Here is a 15,788-nt window from a genome sequence, read left to right as displayed (position 1 = left end):
CTTAGCTAACACGCACGCGAGTTCCTTTAAAAAAAAAAAAAAAAAAAAAAAAAAAAAAAAAAATGGAGGCGCCATCCGGTATTGTCACGTGTATAAAAAGAACAGTTTGAAATTCAAGATGAAGTGTGTTGAAGTCTGGAAAATCCGAACCGTCATTATGGCTTGTGGGGTTTTGTTTGTTTGTTTGTTTGTTTGTATGCTGGTCCGCACCTGCTAGCTGGTTGGCTGGCGCGCTGCCGGTCACCGTGTGCCGCCTTCACTCGTTTTGCTACCACGCCTCGGGAACCTCAAACAGTGACGACGATGCTCCAGCACCTGAACGAGGAGAAACTGGATGGGGGATGGGGGGATGGTTATGGTCACAATTGAGGTAAATACATCCAACAATTGATTTTTGTTCAGTGAATGAATGAAAGAAGGTGACAAGTGTCATGAAAAGATTGAGGTAGCTTTATGGATTAATTGTGCTGCTGGAAAACCGGGCTCACTAAATAAATATCAGAAAAAAAAAAAAAAATTAAGAATGTAATAACTTAGTCACTTGGAAAAACATATAAAGACAAAGTAGACATTTACAACCAAAATTGCATGTTAAATTATGATACAAAAAAAAAAAATTACTTAAAAAAAAATTCTTAAAGCTAAGAAATCAATATACATTTTACCAAATTAATATTAATATTTGGGTTGGTTTCACTTGATATCCTGCTTATTATAAAAAAAAATAAAAACTATACAAAAGGATATTAAAAAGATGTTTAATAATAAAATACAAAATTTTGATTTAAAAAAAATAAAAATCTGCCTACGCTGTTTCCTGCCATTGCATCCTCAATTGAAAAAATTACTATTAAAAAAAATATATATATAGAAACATAACAGACATTTACAACCAAAATTGCATATTAAATTATGATACACAAAGAAAAAAGTACCTAAAAAAAAATACTAATTTTAAAGCTAAGATAGAGTCTCAATATACATTTCACTAAATTAACACATTTGTTGAATAATACAAATAAATAAATAAATAAGTAGGCCATTATTTGCAGATTTTATTTTGGAATTTATGCCACGTTACTTGAAGCTGCTCAACTAATTATCTCCCTCTTTTTTTTTTTTTTTTTTTGTTAAACTGATCCATGTAAATCGGTTTGTTTTTCACTTGATATTCTGCTTATTGTCAAAAAATAAAACTATACAAAAAGGACAATATTAAAAAGCTATGTTTACTAATAAAATACAAATTTTGATTAAAATAAATGAATAAATCAGCCTACTGTGTTCCCTGCTATTGCATCCTCAATTAGCTATTGGATATTCTTTAGAAGTGAATATTCTTAAAAAAACAAAAACATTCTGAACATGACCAAACCTTCACATTTCTTCTTCTTGTTCTTTTGACAAGTATTTGCGGTCGACACGGCTGCTGCAGCGGAGGAGGCCTGCTGCCAGCTGAGCGTCCCGCCGGCGTCCTGCGCCAAATCAGCACCTTTGGAACCATCCTCCTCGGGGGCGGGACTCGACCCGGACGACTCCGTGGCATCCCTGCGGGGGGGGGGGGCTGTTCTCAAAATGGCGCCCAAAGGCAATTAGAAGCGACGATACTCAATTGAGGGACTTACGTGGTCTTTAGCCATCCTGCTGACGTTTTGCTCTCCACGACATCTACGATAAAATAAGAAAAATATTTAAATTCAGAAAATCTCATGAGACTTTAGGACCGTTCATTAGCTCCATTTTTTTTTTTTTATCTTTTAATCAATACAATCAACTTTCAAGATTATTATTAGTAATGATTTCCCCTTGTTTTTAGTTAAACATATAATGGGTGTATTTTACAACTTTTGATGTGTAAAATAAATCTCATGAGACTTTAGAAAATCCTTTAAGACTTCAGCAAAACTCACGAAAATAGCTAAATTCTCAGGAAACTTCAACTCGGTCATTTTTTTCTTTAATTTGATTTTTAACAATACATTTTGTTAGTCTTCAAGCAACTCTCATGAGATTTAGGATTAACTTTTTTTTTAATCAATATTTTACTATTTTTTTCACTCCAGAAAATCTCCAAAGACTTGCAAAGCAAATGTAACAAGATTTTGGCTCCGTGAGCATCTACAGGTAAATAATATCGGTATAGCTTGCGACTTGAGCAAACCCCGTGAGACGCCGTTTTGCATGCTAACAGGCTAACCGTCGGTTTTCATCTTCTTGCTCTGCGCGCTGTCCGAGTACGAGTAGCGACTCCAGCCGTCGGCGGCCTCCGCGCTTCCCCGTTCCGCCTGGATGGGACTGCCGCTGCGCTTCCTCAGAGCCCTGGAAAAACGACAATGGACATGTTTACGACTAATGCGGCAGATGGCTGAGATATCTGCAGCATTGTGGAAAATATGAAGCACAATACGCATTTAATTGCGACGCGAGTTCATCGTGTCACTAACGTGGTAGATTGTTGCTTTAATGCTTACTACTACTGAAACGAAGAGGAAAATGATGTACAATAGTTGTCTATCCATCTATATATCTTTATTCTTTTTAAATATATTTTTATACATTAATATTGTATATTTTTATATTATTATTTACGTATTTATTTTTTTATATTTTTCATATATTTTTAATGCTGTCAAAGTTAAAGCGTTAACTAGTTAATTAATCACAAAAAAATGATCGCATTAATCATGTATTATCAGTCAGATTAATCACAGTATCACTATTAATTTTGACCGCAGATGATCCATTTTAAATTATGCAAGTAATTAACTGATTAGAAAAAGACGATGATGAGCATGTACAGTGGATACATTTTTTTTTAAGGCATCCTCATAACATTAAATATCAAAAACAGGTGCACTTTAAATTTGTCGGGCAAAAAAATGTTGATAAAAAAAACAAAAAATACTTTTTTTAATCAAGTGATTAATCAAAATTCTAAGATGTGGTTAATCTGCTTAAAAAAAAAACAATCATTTGACAGCTCTATTTTATATATTAATATTTTTATGTTTTATTTTTTTAAATATGTGAAATATGAAATGCGTGATATTGACGCTAGTAAAGGGGGACACCAGCGCATAGTCTGACTTACCAGGTGGCTGTTATACATTTTATATTAATAATAGTAATAATAATAATAACAACAGCAACAATAATATATTATTTATTTATTATTATTATTATTAATAATAATAATATTTTTACATTATATATTATAATATATTTACAGTAAAAAAGTACAATAACATCTGGATGAATTATTGAGCTGCTTTAATGCTAACCACATTAGCATAGAGTATTTAATAAAGTGTGATTCAAGAGGATGGATTATTATTGTTTCATTAGTTTTTCCTCACTCCTAAAATCTTTTTATTAACATGTAGCAAAGTAACACATTCGGTAAAAGCGACAAGTCAAGTGCAACGTGATGACGCAGTAATGCTTACAACTATTATTTACTAATCCTTCTGTTAGCAGATGGGAACGTTTCACACCCCAAATGGTGGAAAGCGCGCGTGTGAGAGCAGAAGGCGTCGTACCTGGAGTACCCGAAGCCGGCAGAAGCGGCGGAGGCGGCCGCGTAGTGAGGCTTGACCCAGCCGTCCTCCGTCCAGGACTTGGAGGAGGCGGGAGCCGGCTTCTCTTTCTCCTGCTGCTTCCCCTGGACGTACTCGGCGTACGTCTGGATCTTGTAGCTCTCGGCGTAGCGGCTGGTGTTCACGGCGATCTGCACCTGGTCCGTCTGGCTGAGGGACACGAAGGCGGACGTGTCGTCCATCCACGACACCTGGATGTTTCCTGCGAGGAGTGAGTGAGTGAGTGACGTGTCGAGAGTCGTTTGTGGAAGTTGATCGCGTGGTCGCCGGCGTAGTCGGCGTTTACCGAAGGCACTGAAGAGCTGGTAGAGGTCACTGGTCTTCCATTCTTTGGGGAAGGTGACGTAGAGGACGTTGTCCCTCTTCGGCTGCACTGGAACAACAGAGACAATCGGTATCAAGTGTTCACAAGTCAATGGGGGGGGGGGGGGGGGGGGTGTAAAAATAAATAAATAAATAAACAAATAAAATTTAAAAAAAGAATCACATTAACTCATTCACTCCCAACCATTTTCACATTTCGCAATCCCGTTCGCTCCCGGCTGTTTTACTGGATTTTGACTGATTTTGCAAGGCCCACAGAATATTGTGTTCAATTGCTATAAAAGCATGGAACCTATCAAAAGAAAGATTAAAGTCTCTTCTTTCATCAGGAAAAAAAAAAAAAGTATGTTTCTATCTGTTTCCGTTTTGCAGCAATTAGCATTAGGAGAGCTAAGTTTCATCAGTTTTCACAAATCTATTTAAAATTGTAAGTAATTGAGCTTTTTTTCTACATGGCCCTGGTTGATCTCCTTTGCTCTGCTGCCACCTGCTGGCCGTTTGTGTCATAACTTCCATTTCTGCAAGCGTTCTTTGCAGTTGAGAGGCTGCATCAAAGCCTTCTGTATGCTCTAGCATAAAACAAAAACAAAACAAAACGTATAAATACGTCTTTGGGACACTTAGAACATTAAAAAAAAAGTATTTATATGTTATTGGGAGCAAATGAGTTAAAATCATCCCCAAAGGCTCATGCATTAAATTAAAGGGATACTTTACTTATTTAGCCATTTTTGGCAGTCAAACATGAATATTTTGCCTATAATAAATTTTATACTTTCATTATTTTTCATGTACAATTAGTACCTTTAAAAAACACATATTGCAACTTGCTGTCGACTGAAAATGACATCACAAGGGCTCGGGTACCCAATCACAGCTCACCTGTTTTCTCGGTTTGGTCATGTGACATTCCCAAGCTTTTTTTTTTTTTTTTAGCTGACAACAAACCTGAGGATTTATTCAGTTGGGGTGTCATTTGGAAATGCAGTGCCTCACAGTGAACGTCTTTAGTCAAAAAATGGCAACGCTATAAAGCGGTTGCAATACTCACAGTCTGGTCCTGTGATATTGAGGTAGGGGATGTCGATTATCCTCATCAGGAAAAGTCTGATCAAACAAATGGCGAATATTACAAAACAAGGAGCAGCAGAGTGACACAGAGTGACGCGCATCACTCACTTGTTATAGAAAGGCTCGACGAGTTTGGAGTGAGCCGACACGAACGCTTTGGGGGGCGTCAGGAAAGAGCCTAGGAGAGAGGAAAAAAAAAAAAAAATAAAAAAAAGGGGGTGATGATGACAAAGTTGTCGTGATTGGTTAAGAGGAACCATGTGGCACCCTACCCAGGAAGTTGGCCATGGAGATGAAGCAGCGTCCGGTGATGTAGGCGTCATAGCCGGCCTCGTGCAGCTGCTCCTTGGCCGTGTTGTAGCTGGGAAAGCCTTCGGCCGCCTCTGATTTTATTAAAAAAATTTTTGGGGTGGGGGGTCATTTGGTTGAGGAGGGTGTGCGTGTTCACGCGCGTGTACGTGTACTTACCAATTTGAGGAGCCTTAAATGGGCTTTCATTCAGCTGCTTCTCCAGCTCGGCTAGAGACGTGTTGTTGATCAGATCCTGTGACGTATAATCCGTAGAATTGAGCTTTATATAATACTATATATACAGTAATCTGCTGCAAAATTTATTTTATTTTTTTAAATTAACCTGAGATATTCACTGAATAAAAAAAAAAAAAAAAAAAAAAGCTTCAGTGAGGGAGATACCAGTTCACCTTAAATGGTTGAGTGGACGCCATCAACTTTGTATCCAGAAGCCTGTGAGAAGACAAAAATCATACAACTTGTAGACACAGAAAATATCAATTCGTAGTCATGGGGTGGACAACAAAACGCACCTCGGGAAAACACACATGGTGACCTCTTTAAAATCTTGAAGCTCCTACAAAGAAATTGAGAGAGAGTGTGGCGATAACGCGTTCAGAAATGAGATAACAAAAAATGAAAAAACAAAACTGGTGTACCTCAGGCAGAGGGCAGTAGAACTGGTGGATGGTGTGCATCACGTCCAGCAACATGTTGTGGCCCACCACCAGTTTACCCTGCGGACACGTTTATTACGAATAATGTTAAAACAATGTCATATGGACAGAAATACTAGATTGACTCACAGACTTGGAGATGGCATGGATGACCCGGGAGAAGCCCACAGCATCATTTAGCTCCCCCTGATGGAGGCATCAAATCAAATCAAATCAAATATTAAAAAAAATATATATATATATATATATATATCATTATTTAAAGCAACAGTCACATTTTTTTGCCAACCTGCTCTTTCTCCAGTTTCTGCTGCTCCATCTTCTTCCTCTCCTCTTCATCCACCTTACTGACCTGGATGAAGCGCTCCTTCTGGAATACAAAAGTACACAAATAGTCGACTAAAAATGGACTAAATAAAAACGCGATAAGGTTGACTAACTGTGATAGAAACTAACAAGCGTAACTGAACCTGGACTAAAACCGAGGCTAATTTTAAAAATGGCGGATAAAATTAACGCTAATTCCTACCTTGTCTATTTCCATTGTTTCTACATGGAGACCCTTCGGAAACCTGTCAGTCAAAAAGAAGAGACAAATGAATACCTTCAAACAAGAAATGAAGCAAAAAAAAAAAAAAAGAAAAGCGGCACGACAGACTCACTTCCAGTTCAGTGTCTGGTATATCAACTTCCTCTGGAAGCTACAACGGGAAAAAAAATCTTAGATTTCAAAAATCAGACCAGTGATATACAAAGTTCAAGTGTCAACTGACCCGGTGCACGGCTCCAGGTCGATGGTTTTCTCCGGGCTCGAAAACAGGGCCTCCACCTTCTCCCTAAGTTTTTGCACACCGTCAAAAGCACGTCGTTTAACCAAAACAAGTCCGCCGCCGCCATTTTGAGAGGATACTTGTAACGTACACCACTTTGTTGATAAATTTCTTGTGCTCGTCCGGCACGTGGGCGGGGCCCTTGGAGCCGGACGGCGAGACGTAGGACGGCGTCCCGACGCCGTTGGCCTGCTGGCTCCGCCTCTCTTCCGTCTGCTCCCTCAGCTGGGCCTCCTCCTCGTGGTTCAGGTAGGGGATTCCTGTTCAAGGTTTGACTTATTGATACGGACTTACAAAATAAAAGATCAGATTTATTATTTTTTTAAATCTCCACAATAATACAATTTCTGACTTTAACAGATATTTTTTTTTTTGAGTGGAGATTAGATTTTCAGCATGACTGAGTAAATTTTTTGTCCCCCTCAATACAACTATTAATATCTAAATTAAAAGTGAAAATGAGACGTGAAACATGCATGAATCAAAAACTAACACCGAAGCTCTTTTGTTATGTACACGTACAAGTGATGTAAGGATGTAAAAATACCAGCATCTTAAAAGTGCATAGCACAGGTCAAAAATATTCCACGTGCGGATAAATGACCGAATCCCCATTTCACTCACCGTGACAGAAGACCTTGTTGAAGTCAAAGCCTTGACTGGCCAGGAAGTCAATACTGGAACTCTACAATAATAAATGATAGACCAATTGTTGACCTGTCAGATTATTGGCACATGAGTAAATGTCAGCATCAACCTTTATTTATTAAAAAAAAAAAAAAAAAAAAAAAGACGGACGATAATATGCCCTTTTTTTTTTTTTAAATTGAAACAAAGATACACAAATGATACATTTCAGATATTTCAAAATTTCGGAAAACTTGATTTACAGTAGAAAACTATTGGGAGCTATTTACTTTAAGATTTCATTTAACCTAAAGTTGTACAGTAATTATGCATAAAACATTTCAACAAACGGTAAAAAATGGATTTGCCCTTTTTTTTTTTGACAGCATTATTTTCTCTTTCACTGAAAATGAATATTTATTTCACTTTCAATTATCGGTTATTGGCCTCTTGGACTATTAATAATTAGTATCGGTATCAGCCCTGAAAAATCCATATCAGGTCTATCTATCCACAAAGTGCTCAGTTTAAATTTTGAGTACATGATGACATTTCAAGAGGGGGGGAAGCATACTTACTTGGCAGATAAACTTAATGTCAGGTGACGTCCGGTTGAAAGGTTTGGGAAATATATAAAAATTAAAAGTCTTTGTGACGTACCTGCAAGGGAGAATAACAGGTTAATTTTTTTGCATACTTGTGCAACAATAATAACAGTTAAAAAAAAATGCCACAAGGGATAAATGAGGGATTACTGTACTTTCTTGACACTAATTCCTACGCTTTGGCAGGACAATTGGGGATTAAAAAAAAAAAAAAGCGCACACAAAAAAAAAAACACAAACAGCTGATATTTTCAGTGACTGGCTGAGGTTAGGTTCACCAGGAAAATAAAATTTGTGAATATCCACAGCATGCTTTTTCTATTCCCATTCATTCAACTCACTTGGAGTCTTTCTGGTCATACTTGAAGGTGCACAGTCCGAATTGGAAGAGTAAAAAATCCATGGAATGCTTGAAAACGGGAGAAGAAGAGATTAGAGTGGCCCGTGGAGGAATTTAGAGCTGTCAAAAATGTCACACTTTTCCACACCTTTTTCAGCTTGGCGTAGCGTTCCTCCGGCGTGTCCAGTCCATTGGTGAGTGCACTGACGCTGGGTCCATCGCTGATACCTGGGCAACACGCAAACGGCTCACATCCACACTTGCTTTTTAATAACATTTTATAGTCATACCTGAAAACTCTCCGTCGATGGCCAGAAAGTCAGCCTCGTCTACCGCGGCGTACACCAGGTTTAAACAGTCTTTAAAAGCTGAAACATGTCAAAAAGATTTTTTAAAAAAAGGAAAAAAAAGGCAATTTTCGCGTTAGCTTAGCGAGCTAAAGCTGCTAAAACGCACACACGCGCTAGCGAGGACACAAGTGGGGGGTGGAGTCGCGCGCTTTATCATTTTTAATGCTACACACGGTTATGAAATAATGAGAAGTGGATATGACAAAATAAAATAAAAATAAAGAAAAGGCCGGCGTGCGAGACTTACATTTACGCGTCACCTCCATCCCGACAAGACGGCTGAGACCCCCGGCCGTCTGCTGACTGCTAACGGTTGCTAGCCGACCTCGTTTGGCTTTTCAAGGTGCGTTCAGGTGACGCTGGGAATTTGGAGTTTCTCTCCCTACCGTCAAGAACTCGTAACATTTTCAACAGATGCTAAGATTTAAATTTTGCTCGATTGTCTTAGTTGGCTAAAATTATGGAAAAAATAACTTTGAATCAATTAAAATATAATATATAGTGAGAAGAGGGGAATAATGCTTTTAGTGGACAGAAAATAAAAACAACACAACAAAAATCTATGAAATACAGCTACAGTTTTAGAGAAATAGTGTAATTTTTCTCAAAATTAAAACTTGCAAATTGCTAGGAGTGAACATCATTTTTTATTCACTTTAATGCAGTACAGGCCAGATAGTCTTTTGCATTCAAATGCCTTTAGACAGTGGTTCTCAAACTTTTGACAGCTAAAAATAAAAAAATACAAATAAGTAAAAAATACTGCAGCTCTCCAAGTACCAATATGTAGTAGGTGTATTCGTCATTAACACCGCTTAAATATTGGGAGAGAAAAAAATACTGAAATAAATTTTTTTTCTAAAATGTATTGCACATAAAAGTTAAATAAATATTGTACTTTTCAACCAAGCAGTTTTGAAAGATTACATGCAAACTTTAGTATCATACTGTACAGTACTTAAAAGTTAATTACAACTAAACTGTAAAAATGTATAAAAAAAAGAAAGAAAAAAAGAAAAGAAAAAAAAGAACCTGTAAAAAACTAAACTGTAAAAAAAAAAAAAAAAAAAAAAAAAAAAAGTACTGTACATTACAAGTAAAAAATGAATTGTGGTGGATTCTTAAATAAATAAATATTTAGGTAGTAATCCCTACAGAGCTATCAGCAGCAATGCATTTATTTACTGTGTGCATTTTAGCTTAATCTAGAGGTCACCAACCTTTTTGTATCCAGACTTATTTTTGTAATGGAAGAGATCATTTTTGCATCTGTGGACATTGGACAAACATTTAAACATTCACGGAACCAATGAGTGGTGGCGTCATGGAAAATGAATTTTTCAATTCATGAATAACCCTTCTTTTCATATCCATCTATTGAATTTGGATTGTTATTATAAATATTTAAATAAATAATGTGTTATTATGGAAAAATAATACGTTTTAATAAAATTTTAATTTTTCGCATCCCATAAGAACGTTCTGTACTTTCTGTTCATCTTCTCTCGGATTGGATAGGAAAGGAAAGTTGCTACGCAACAACAGTGAAAGGCAGGCGTGTCGACCAATCACCTGCTGACCAAGGCGGGCTATTTTGGCATTTAAAGCATGAAAGGAGACCAATCACAAGACAACGCTACGTTTCCTCTTAACCAATCCAACAGCGACCCTGCTTAGTAGGCGGGGTTACTGTGATAAGAGAGCTAAGCGGCAGCAGCCATTGATGCGCTAGAATTCTGACTGCCGAGAGCACAAATTTCTTGATAAATTTGATATATTTTCTCGACTGCAGTCATGGTGTCTCACTCTCTCGCCCTGCCGATGATCTGCTTCACCACTTTGTGGGCTCTGGTGGGGGTGGTGGCTCCCTTTTTGGTGCCCAAAGGACCTAATCGAGGGTAGGTGAGCTAGCGGCTAACGCTAACGACGTTATGTCTTATTTGGTTCCTCTTTTTCTCCCTGTCTCACCTCAATGCTAAAATGAGTATTTTTATTTATTTTTTGCCTGTTTAAAATGTCCTTCGTTCAAATGTGACTTTGTTTTTTTTTCCAGAGTTATTGTCACCAGTTTGATTCTCACCGCCGTCTGCTGCTACCTCTTGTGAGTACTTTGTAACTAGAAATATTTACTCTATTACATTTTGAACCTGACAGTGTTGCCAAAGGACAACCGTGTATCGACTGTTCAAAAAGACATCACTAGAGGGAGCCAAACTCCATCATTGTGATTGCCTCACGTCATCTAGATACTGTTTGGATATTTGGGAGCATGATATACATTTGACCATCTTTTTTTTTTTTTTTTAACTAATAATATAGTTATATTTGCTAATTGTGTGTTTGTCTTCAGCTGGTTAATAGCCATCCTGGCACAGACCAACCCTCTGTTTGGTCCTCAGCTGAAGAACGAAACCATTTGGTACCTGACTTACTTCTGGGAGTAGAACAGGTGACACGGACACAATAAATTTCCTACAGGAAATGTGATGCCAGGATGCTACATTAGAATACTAAATATGCTAAATTGAAGTGAAACGTCAATATGTCAACTCAGACAATAAATATTTGGTGCACACATTTCAGTTGCATATTTTAAATATTGTGCATTTATGGCACATTAGACATTACATATGCTAATATGGTGCATTACAAATTATGTAAATAGTGTACAGTACATACATAAATTAAATATAATGTTAAATATGGCACATTAAATATAAGGCGAATGTGCTACAATAGAGACTTAAGTATGATGTCAACATGGCACGTTTCAGGTGCACACTTTAAATATAAAGTACATAATATAAATAAAATATGTAAATATGCAAGAGATATTAAATAATGTAAATTTTGTTTTCCTTTTCTTTCAGACAACCCTTATCACCGTCCCCATTCTAACGTGTGTACACACACACACACACAACTATGTTTAAGATGAAGACACAGTACAGTTGATGTTTATTTAAATGAGTGCTTAACTTAATGAACGTTTAAAAGTGCAATGTGAGAGTTCCGCTTGATCGATGTTTACATTATTTATTTATTTTAATGTCTATTTATTTTGTCCTTGGTGGATGTACAGACTTCAGTGTTATGTAGATGTTGCACCCCCAAACAAACGTCTTCTCCTTGTCCTCACCTTTGTTGCCATGGTGATCTGCTCACCTACCCGATTCGCACCAGGACACGTGTAAGATGGGTTTGATCATCGTTTGACACTACACAAACACTAACTGAGCAAAATGTTCATTCTGATTTACAGTTGTAGGTTTGCATAACATTTTTTTAATACAGAACACTAACATTTCTATAGTTCAACACCCAAATTGTTCGACTTTATGATTTTTCCTGTCGTAAATAATGGGGGAAAGAAATGTCTTCTAGACAACCATCACCGTTCAAAAACCGTTCCTGTCCAGGCCAGGTTTTAAGTCGTATTTTGTTTAATTCAATTTTACAAGCATAAAAAGAAGTTAGGCCTAAAAGCTACATAAAAATGTGCAAAATAAATATAGCTGAACGTCTCATTTGTCACTATGATTGTCATAAAAGTGCCAAAAAAAAAAACATTACCGTAATTAGATAATGTTAGGTAAAAAAAAAAAAAATCAAACCTGAGTTTCCCATAGGAATTCCCGAAAATAAAGAATACTCTGTTTAAAGTATTTATTCAACTGTACAAGCTATTTTTAAGTCATATTTTGTTGATTTGAGTGATATGTTTTTAAATCAAATAAATTCATTTTTAACAAGCACAAAAATAAATGAAACTTTTTTTTTTTAAAGAACAAAACATGTCTAATGCAAAAATAATTGACATTTGACAAACAAAAGCTTAAAATTATCCATCAAAAATAATGCGAAGAAAACTGTTGCCACATTGAAACATTTGTTCAAGTGTAGCTTAGCTTTAATTAGCAGTACCACATTCGTTGTATAATACCCTTAAAAGCCCTTGTTGTGTTGCCTAAAAAAAAAGCCAAAGAAAAAGCAAACCAAGCTCTCAATGTCTTGTTACCACTTCAGGGGCATTGGACATGGCGGTTCTGCTGTAAACGGGTCACAAGTTGCTTTTAGCATTTCGCCTAAACTGCTAGCCACTACCACAATGACTCCCACGAGTACCATCTCATCTCCTACCTTGTTCTCCTTTTTTATTTTCCTTTAAACCACGATGCTTCAGCCAAAAAAAAAAAAAAAAAAACAAGAATCCAAATGAACATATAAATACAGCTACTTTTTACAAAGACCAAATTGTGTTCTATCCCATCCATCCCGTTGTGGTAATGGCCTGTGCCTAAAAGAACCCCATATAATAAGACAAAGCGATTCAGCCATTTTAGTGGCGGTCATTTCGACATTTACAGCGAACTTGTGTGGTGCTCAACCCAAAAAAAGTGGAACATTTCTAATTCAGCTGACAGTCTTTTATGTAACATGAAATGCGGTCAATATTGGCTATCATGACGAGACTCACAAAATCCATGTGAAAAGTCTGCCACTTTGACTAATTTTGATAATTATTTGAATAGCATTTTTTTCTGTTTTTTTTTCCCCTTTGAAAACCAGTTTGATTTGCGACATCTATCATGATTAGACGCACAAAACAGTAGTGATGTAACGATAAGCGTGATATCGTGATATTAAAACTGCCACAATATTATCTTCGTCGTGTTCACGATATTTAAATGCAACACATCTGTTAAAAAAAAAAAAAAAAAAGTCAGGTTGATTTCCATTTGTGCAGTTCTAGCGCCCTCTGGTGGCTAGTTTTTTTTGTGCAATTTAATTTTCATTAGGGATGTTTTGGCCCTTCTATATTTAAAATTTACACTAATTGTCAGATGAGGGGGAATGTAATATGCCTATGAAGCAAGTCAACATATGGAGGAACTCAATGTGTGCGTGCATTAACAACGTAATAATAACAATAATAATAATAATAATAATAATAATAGCATTACATTGATATTATACAAAAACACTATTTTTTTTTTATATATATATTAGTATTAGTTCATTTAACAATATTGTGACCTTTTTTTAAATATCGCCAACCTTCCCACAATATCATGACAATTATTCATATCGTGATATCGTATTGTGACGTTTGGACATCATTACATCCCTACAAAACGGTGTCAAGAAGCCATGCCAGAAAAAAAAAAAAAAAAGACGTAAATTTGGCCATTTTAGGCTTATTTTATTCATTTGAGGTTTTGTACCGTGGCTAAAAAATTTCACATCTATATCTATTAAATACATGGGTGACACTAAATGGCAAAAAATGTTGTTTTTATGACTCGCCAAAAACATTCATTTTGTTAATTTTTCCAAAGTGCTTTAAAGTCAGTCTTGACAAAAAAAAAAAATGAAGTTCAGCCCTCAGTTACAGTTTGACTTAGCAACATACATTTTTGTAGGCATAATCATCATAAGTAGACCCACAAAAAAAAAAAAAAGTCTCAAGAAGCCTTGACCAGAAACGCACATGGTGTCAGCCATGTTGGCTCCAATCTGCCGTTTTGCTCATTTTTCCTTCGAATACAAAAACGCTTTGTACATATTTTGTCCAGATGCTGTCAGTTTGAAACCACATGTGCTACACAGACAACAATTACAAAAAAAAAAATAATAATCATGCATTTTCATCATTGCGTATGGGTGGAGCATGGCAGCGAAGTTGGATGACTCAATATAAAACACAAAAGTCTCAGTAGTGTCCCGGAAGGTATATATATATATTTTTTTTTTTAAACCACCTAGTTGGTTAGACGGCATGAAAATTGTTGGACTTGACGTAACACGACACAAAATTGTCTCAAAGACCCACACCTGAAATTAAACATGAAGTCGGCCATTTTGGTTTGAAGCCGCCATTTTGGGGCAAAGAACTGGCAGGCAGACAGATGGACGACAATAAATTGGGATGCTGACCTTTCAATGTGAAGGGAGCATGGTGTCAAATTTCAAAGTAGTAGTCAGTAAAGCTCACTTTGTCCACGCTCATGTTTTCTTTCTTTTTTTTTGTTTTTTTTTGGGGGGGGGGTTCGGGAAACTAAGCATGGAAACATTCCAAGTTTTAGCACTCCACTTTTCCATGCACTCGACAGCCACTAAACACTTTGGATAACATTCCATTCTTCCTGCTTTTAATATTCGCTCGTAATCCCGTCAATTGTGTGTGTGTGTGTGTGTGTGTGTGCTGAGGAGTCGCCATGGCAACAACGGCGTCCATTACAGATCTAATTGTCATTGTGACCTTGTATTATGTGAAGAAGTGAAAGAATAAAACAATAACTTACGTCCCGGAATCCTTCATGTTCAAATAAAACAGTTTTAAAATTGCCCAGCAGCAGCACAAAGAATTTGAAGTTGGAAACGACACGTGATGAAATGGAGACTTTTTCAGCTTTTAATTTAAGACGTTTCACAACAAAACGGAGCTTTAAGATTTTGGAGTTTCAACCATTTGAGGTGGCTGAGCTCACAAAGTACAGCGCATCAGGAAAGTATTCATGGCGCTTCACTTTTTCCACATTTTGGGTTAGGTGTACTCCAAAATAGTGTGATTATTTATTTAAATATTTATTTATTTTGGGGGGGGGGGGGGGTGTCAAAATTCTACACACAGCATTGCATGACAACATGAAATTGTTATTACGCTTTGGATGCACTCGATTTGGACGTTGTATGCACCGAGCCAAATACTTCGGGGTGAGTCTGGTTACTACGGCGATAGGAAGACAAGGTTCATCATTATCGGGGAAGATTAGGTTATCAAGGAAGCCACTTTATTAGGTACAACATCTCATCAGATTCGATAAGTGACTCTTCGAAAAATATTATTTTAATATTTAATATTTTTTGTTATATTTTGATTTTATTTTTCATGAAAAAAATCGACATATATATTCACGAAGCTGCCTTATTAAAATCCACCAAAAATGACGTTATTGTCCTGACGGAGCTTTCTAAGCCTCAACCCACATATGATTTCAACACGTGAATGAAAAATAAATACACGCACGCACATGTGGGATTTAAATGGTATAAATACACAGATTATCCTTCTGT

At 36.6% G+C, this 15,788-nt stretch overlaps 2 protein-coding genes across 2 annotated transcripts; one reads left to right on the top strand and one right to left on the bottom strand.

The window, feature by feature from the left end:
* Positions 1 to 70: 70 nt before the first annotated feature.
* On the bottom strand, positions 71 to 9,093 carry parn (poly(A)-specific ribonuclease (deadenylation nuclease)). Its single transcript, XM_077525780.1, has 25 exons — positions 8,959 to 9,093; positions 8,652 to 8,729; positions 8,510 to 8,589; positions 8,363 to 8,430; positions 7,995 to 8,076; positions 7,414 to 7,474; positions 6,881 to 7,049; positions 6,733 to 6,795; positions 6,622 to 6,660; positions 6,489 to 6,531; positions 6,249 to 6,329; positions 6,089 to 6,145; positions 5,942 to 6,019; positions 5,816 to 5,859; positions 5,693 to 5,735; positions 5,460 to 5,535; positions 5,264 to 5,374; positions 5,100 to 5,169; positions 4,972 to 5,027; positions 3,883 to 3,969; positions 3,540 to 3,798; positions 2,198 to 2,319; positions 1,626 to 1,668; positions 1,376 to 1,548; positions 71 to 330 (listed from the first exon to the last, which is right to left on the bottom strand). Exons 1-25 carry the CDS (start codon positions 8,975 to 8,977, stop codon positions 269 to 271), a joined length of 2,064 nt encoding a protein of 687 aa, XP_077381906.1. The 5' UTR covers positions 8,978 to 9,093; the 3' UTR covers positions 71 to 268.
* A 1,291-nt stretch (positions 9,094 to 10,384) lies between these two features.
* On the top strand, positions 10,385 to 15,016 carry atpv0e2 (ATPase H+ transporting V0 subunit e2). The gene is made up of 4 exons (XM_077525187.1): positions 10,385 to 10,609; positions 10,765 to 10,812; positions 11,062 to 11,160; positions 11,582 to 15,016. The coding sequence occupies exons 1-3, from the start codon at positions 10,506 to 10,508 to the stop codon at positions 11,153 to 11,155; spliced, it is 246 nt and encodes an 81-aa protein (XP_077381313.1). The 5' UTR covers positions 10,385 to 10,505; the 3' UTR covers positions 11,156 to 11,160; positions 11,582 to 15,016.
* Positions 15,017 to 15,788: the final 772 nt, after the last annotated feature.

This window comes from Festucalex cinctus, chromosome 6, assembly GCF_051991245.1.
Source record: "Festucalex cinctus isolate MCC-2025b chromosome 6, RoL_Fcin_1.0, whole genome shotgun sequence".
Lineage (NCBI taxonomy): Eukaryota > Metazoa > Chordata > Actinopteri > Syngnathiformes > Syngnathidae > Festucalex > Festucalex cinctus.
This window is presented reverse-complemented; position numbering and strand designations above follow the sequence as displayed.

Excerpts from the sequence above, each read along its gene's own strand:
- atpv0e2 (XM_077525187.1), top strand. The coding sequence starts at position 10,506 with ATGGTGTCTCACTCTCTCGCCCTGCCGATGATCTGCTTCACCACTTTG. Across the intron at positions 10,610-10,764 it reads CCCAAAGGACCTAATCGAGG|AGTTATTGTCACCAGTTTGA; the intron begins GTAGGTGAGCTA and ends TTTTTTTTCCAG. Across the intron at positions 10,813-11,061 it reads GCCGTCTGCTGCTACCTCTT|CTGGTTAATAGCCATCCTGG; the intron begins GTGAGTACTTTG and ends GTTTGTCTTCAG.
- parn (XM_077525780.1), bottom strand. Across the intron at positions 6,146-6,248 it reads AGAAACTGGAGAAAGAGCAG|GGGGAGCTAAATGATGCTGT; the intron begins GTTGGCAAAAAA and ends TGCCTCCATCAG. Across the intron at positions 3,799-3,882 it reads CCAGCTCTTCAGTGCCTTCG|GAAACATCCAGGTGTCGTGG; the intron begins GTAAACGCCGAC and ends CACTCCTCGCAG.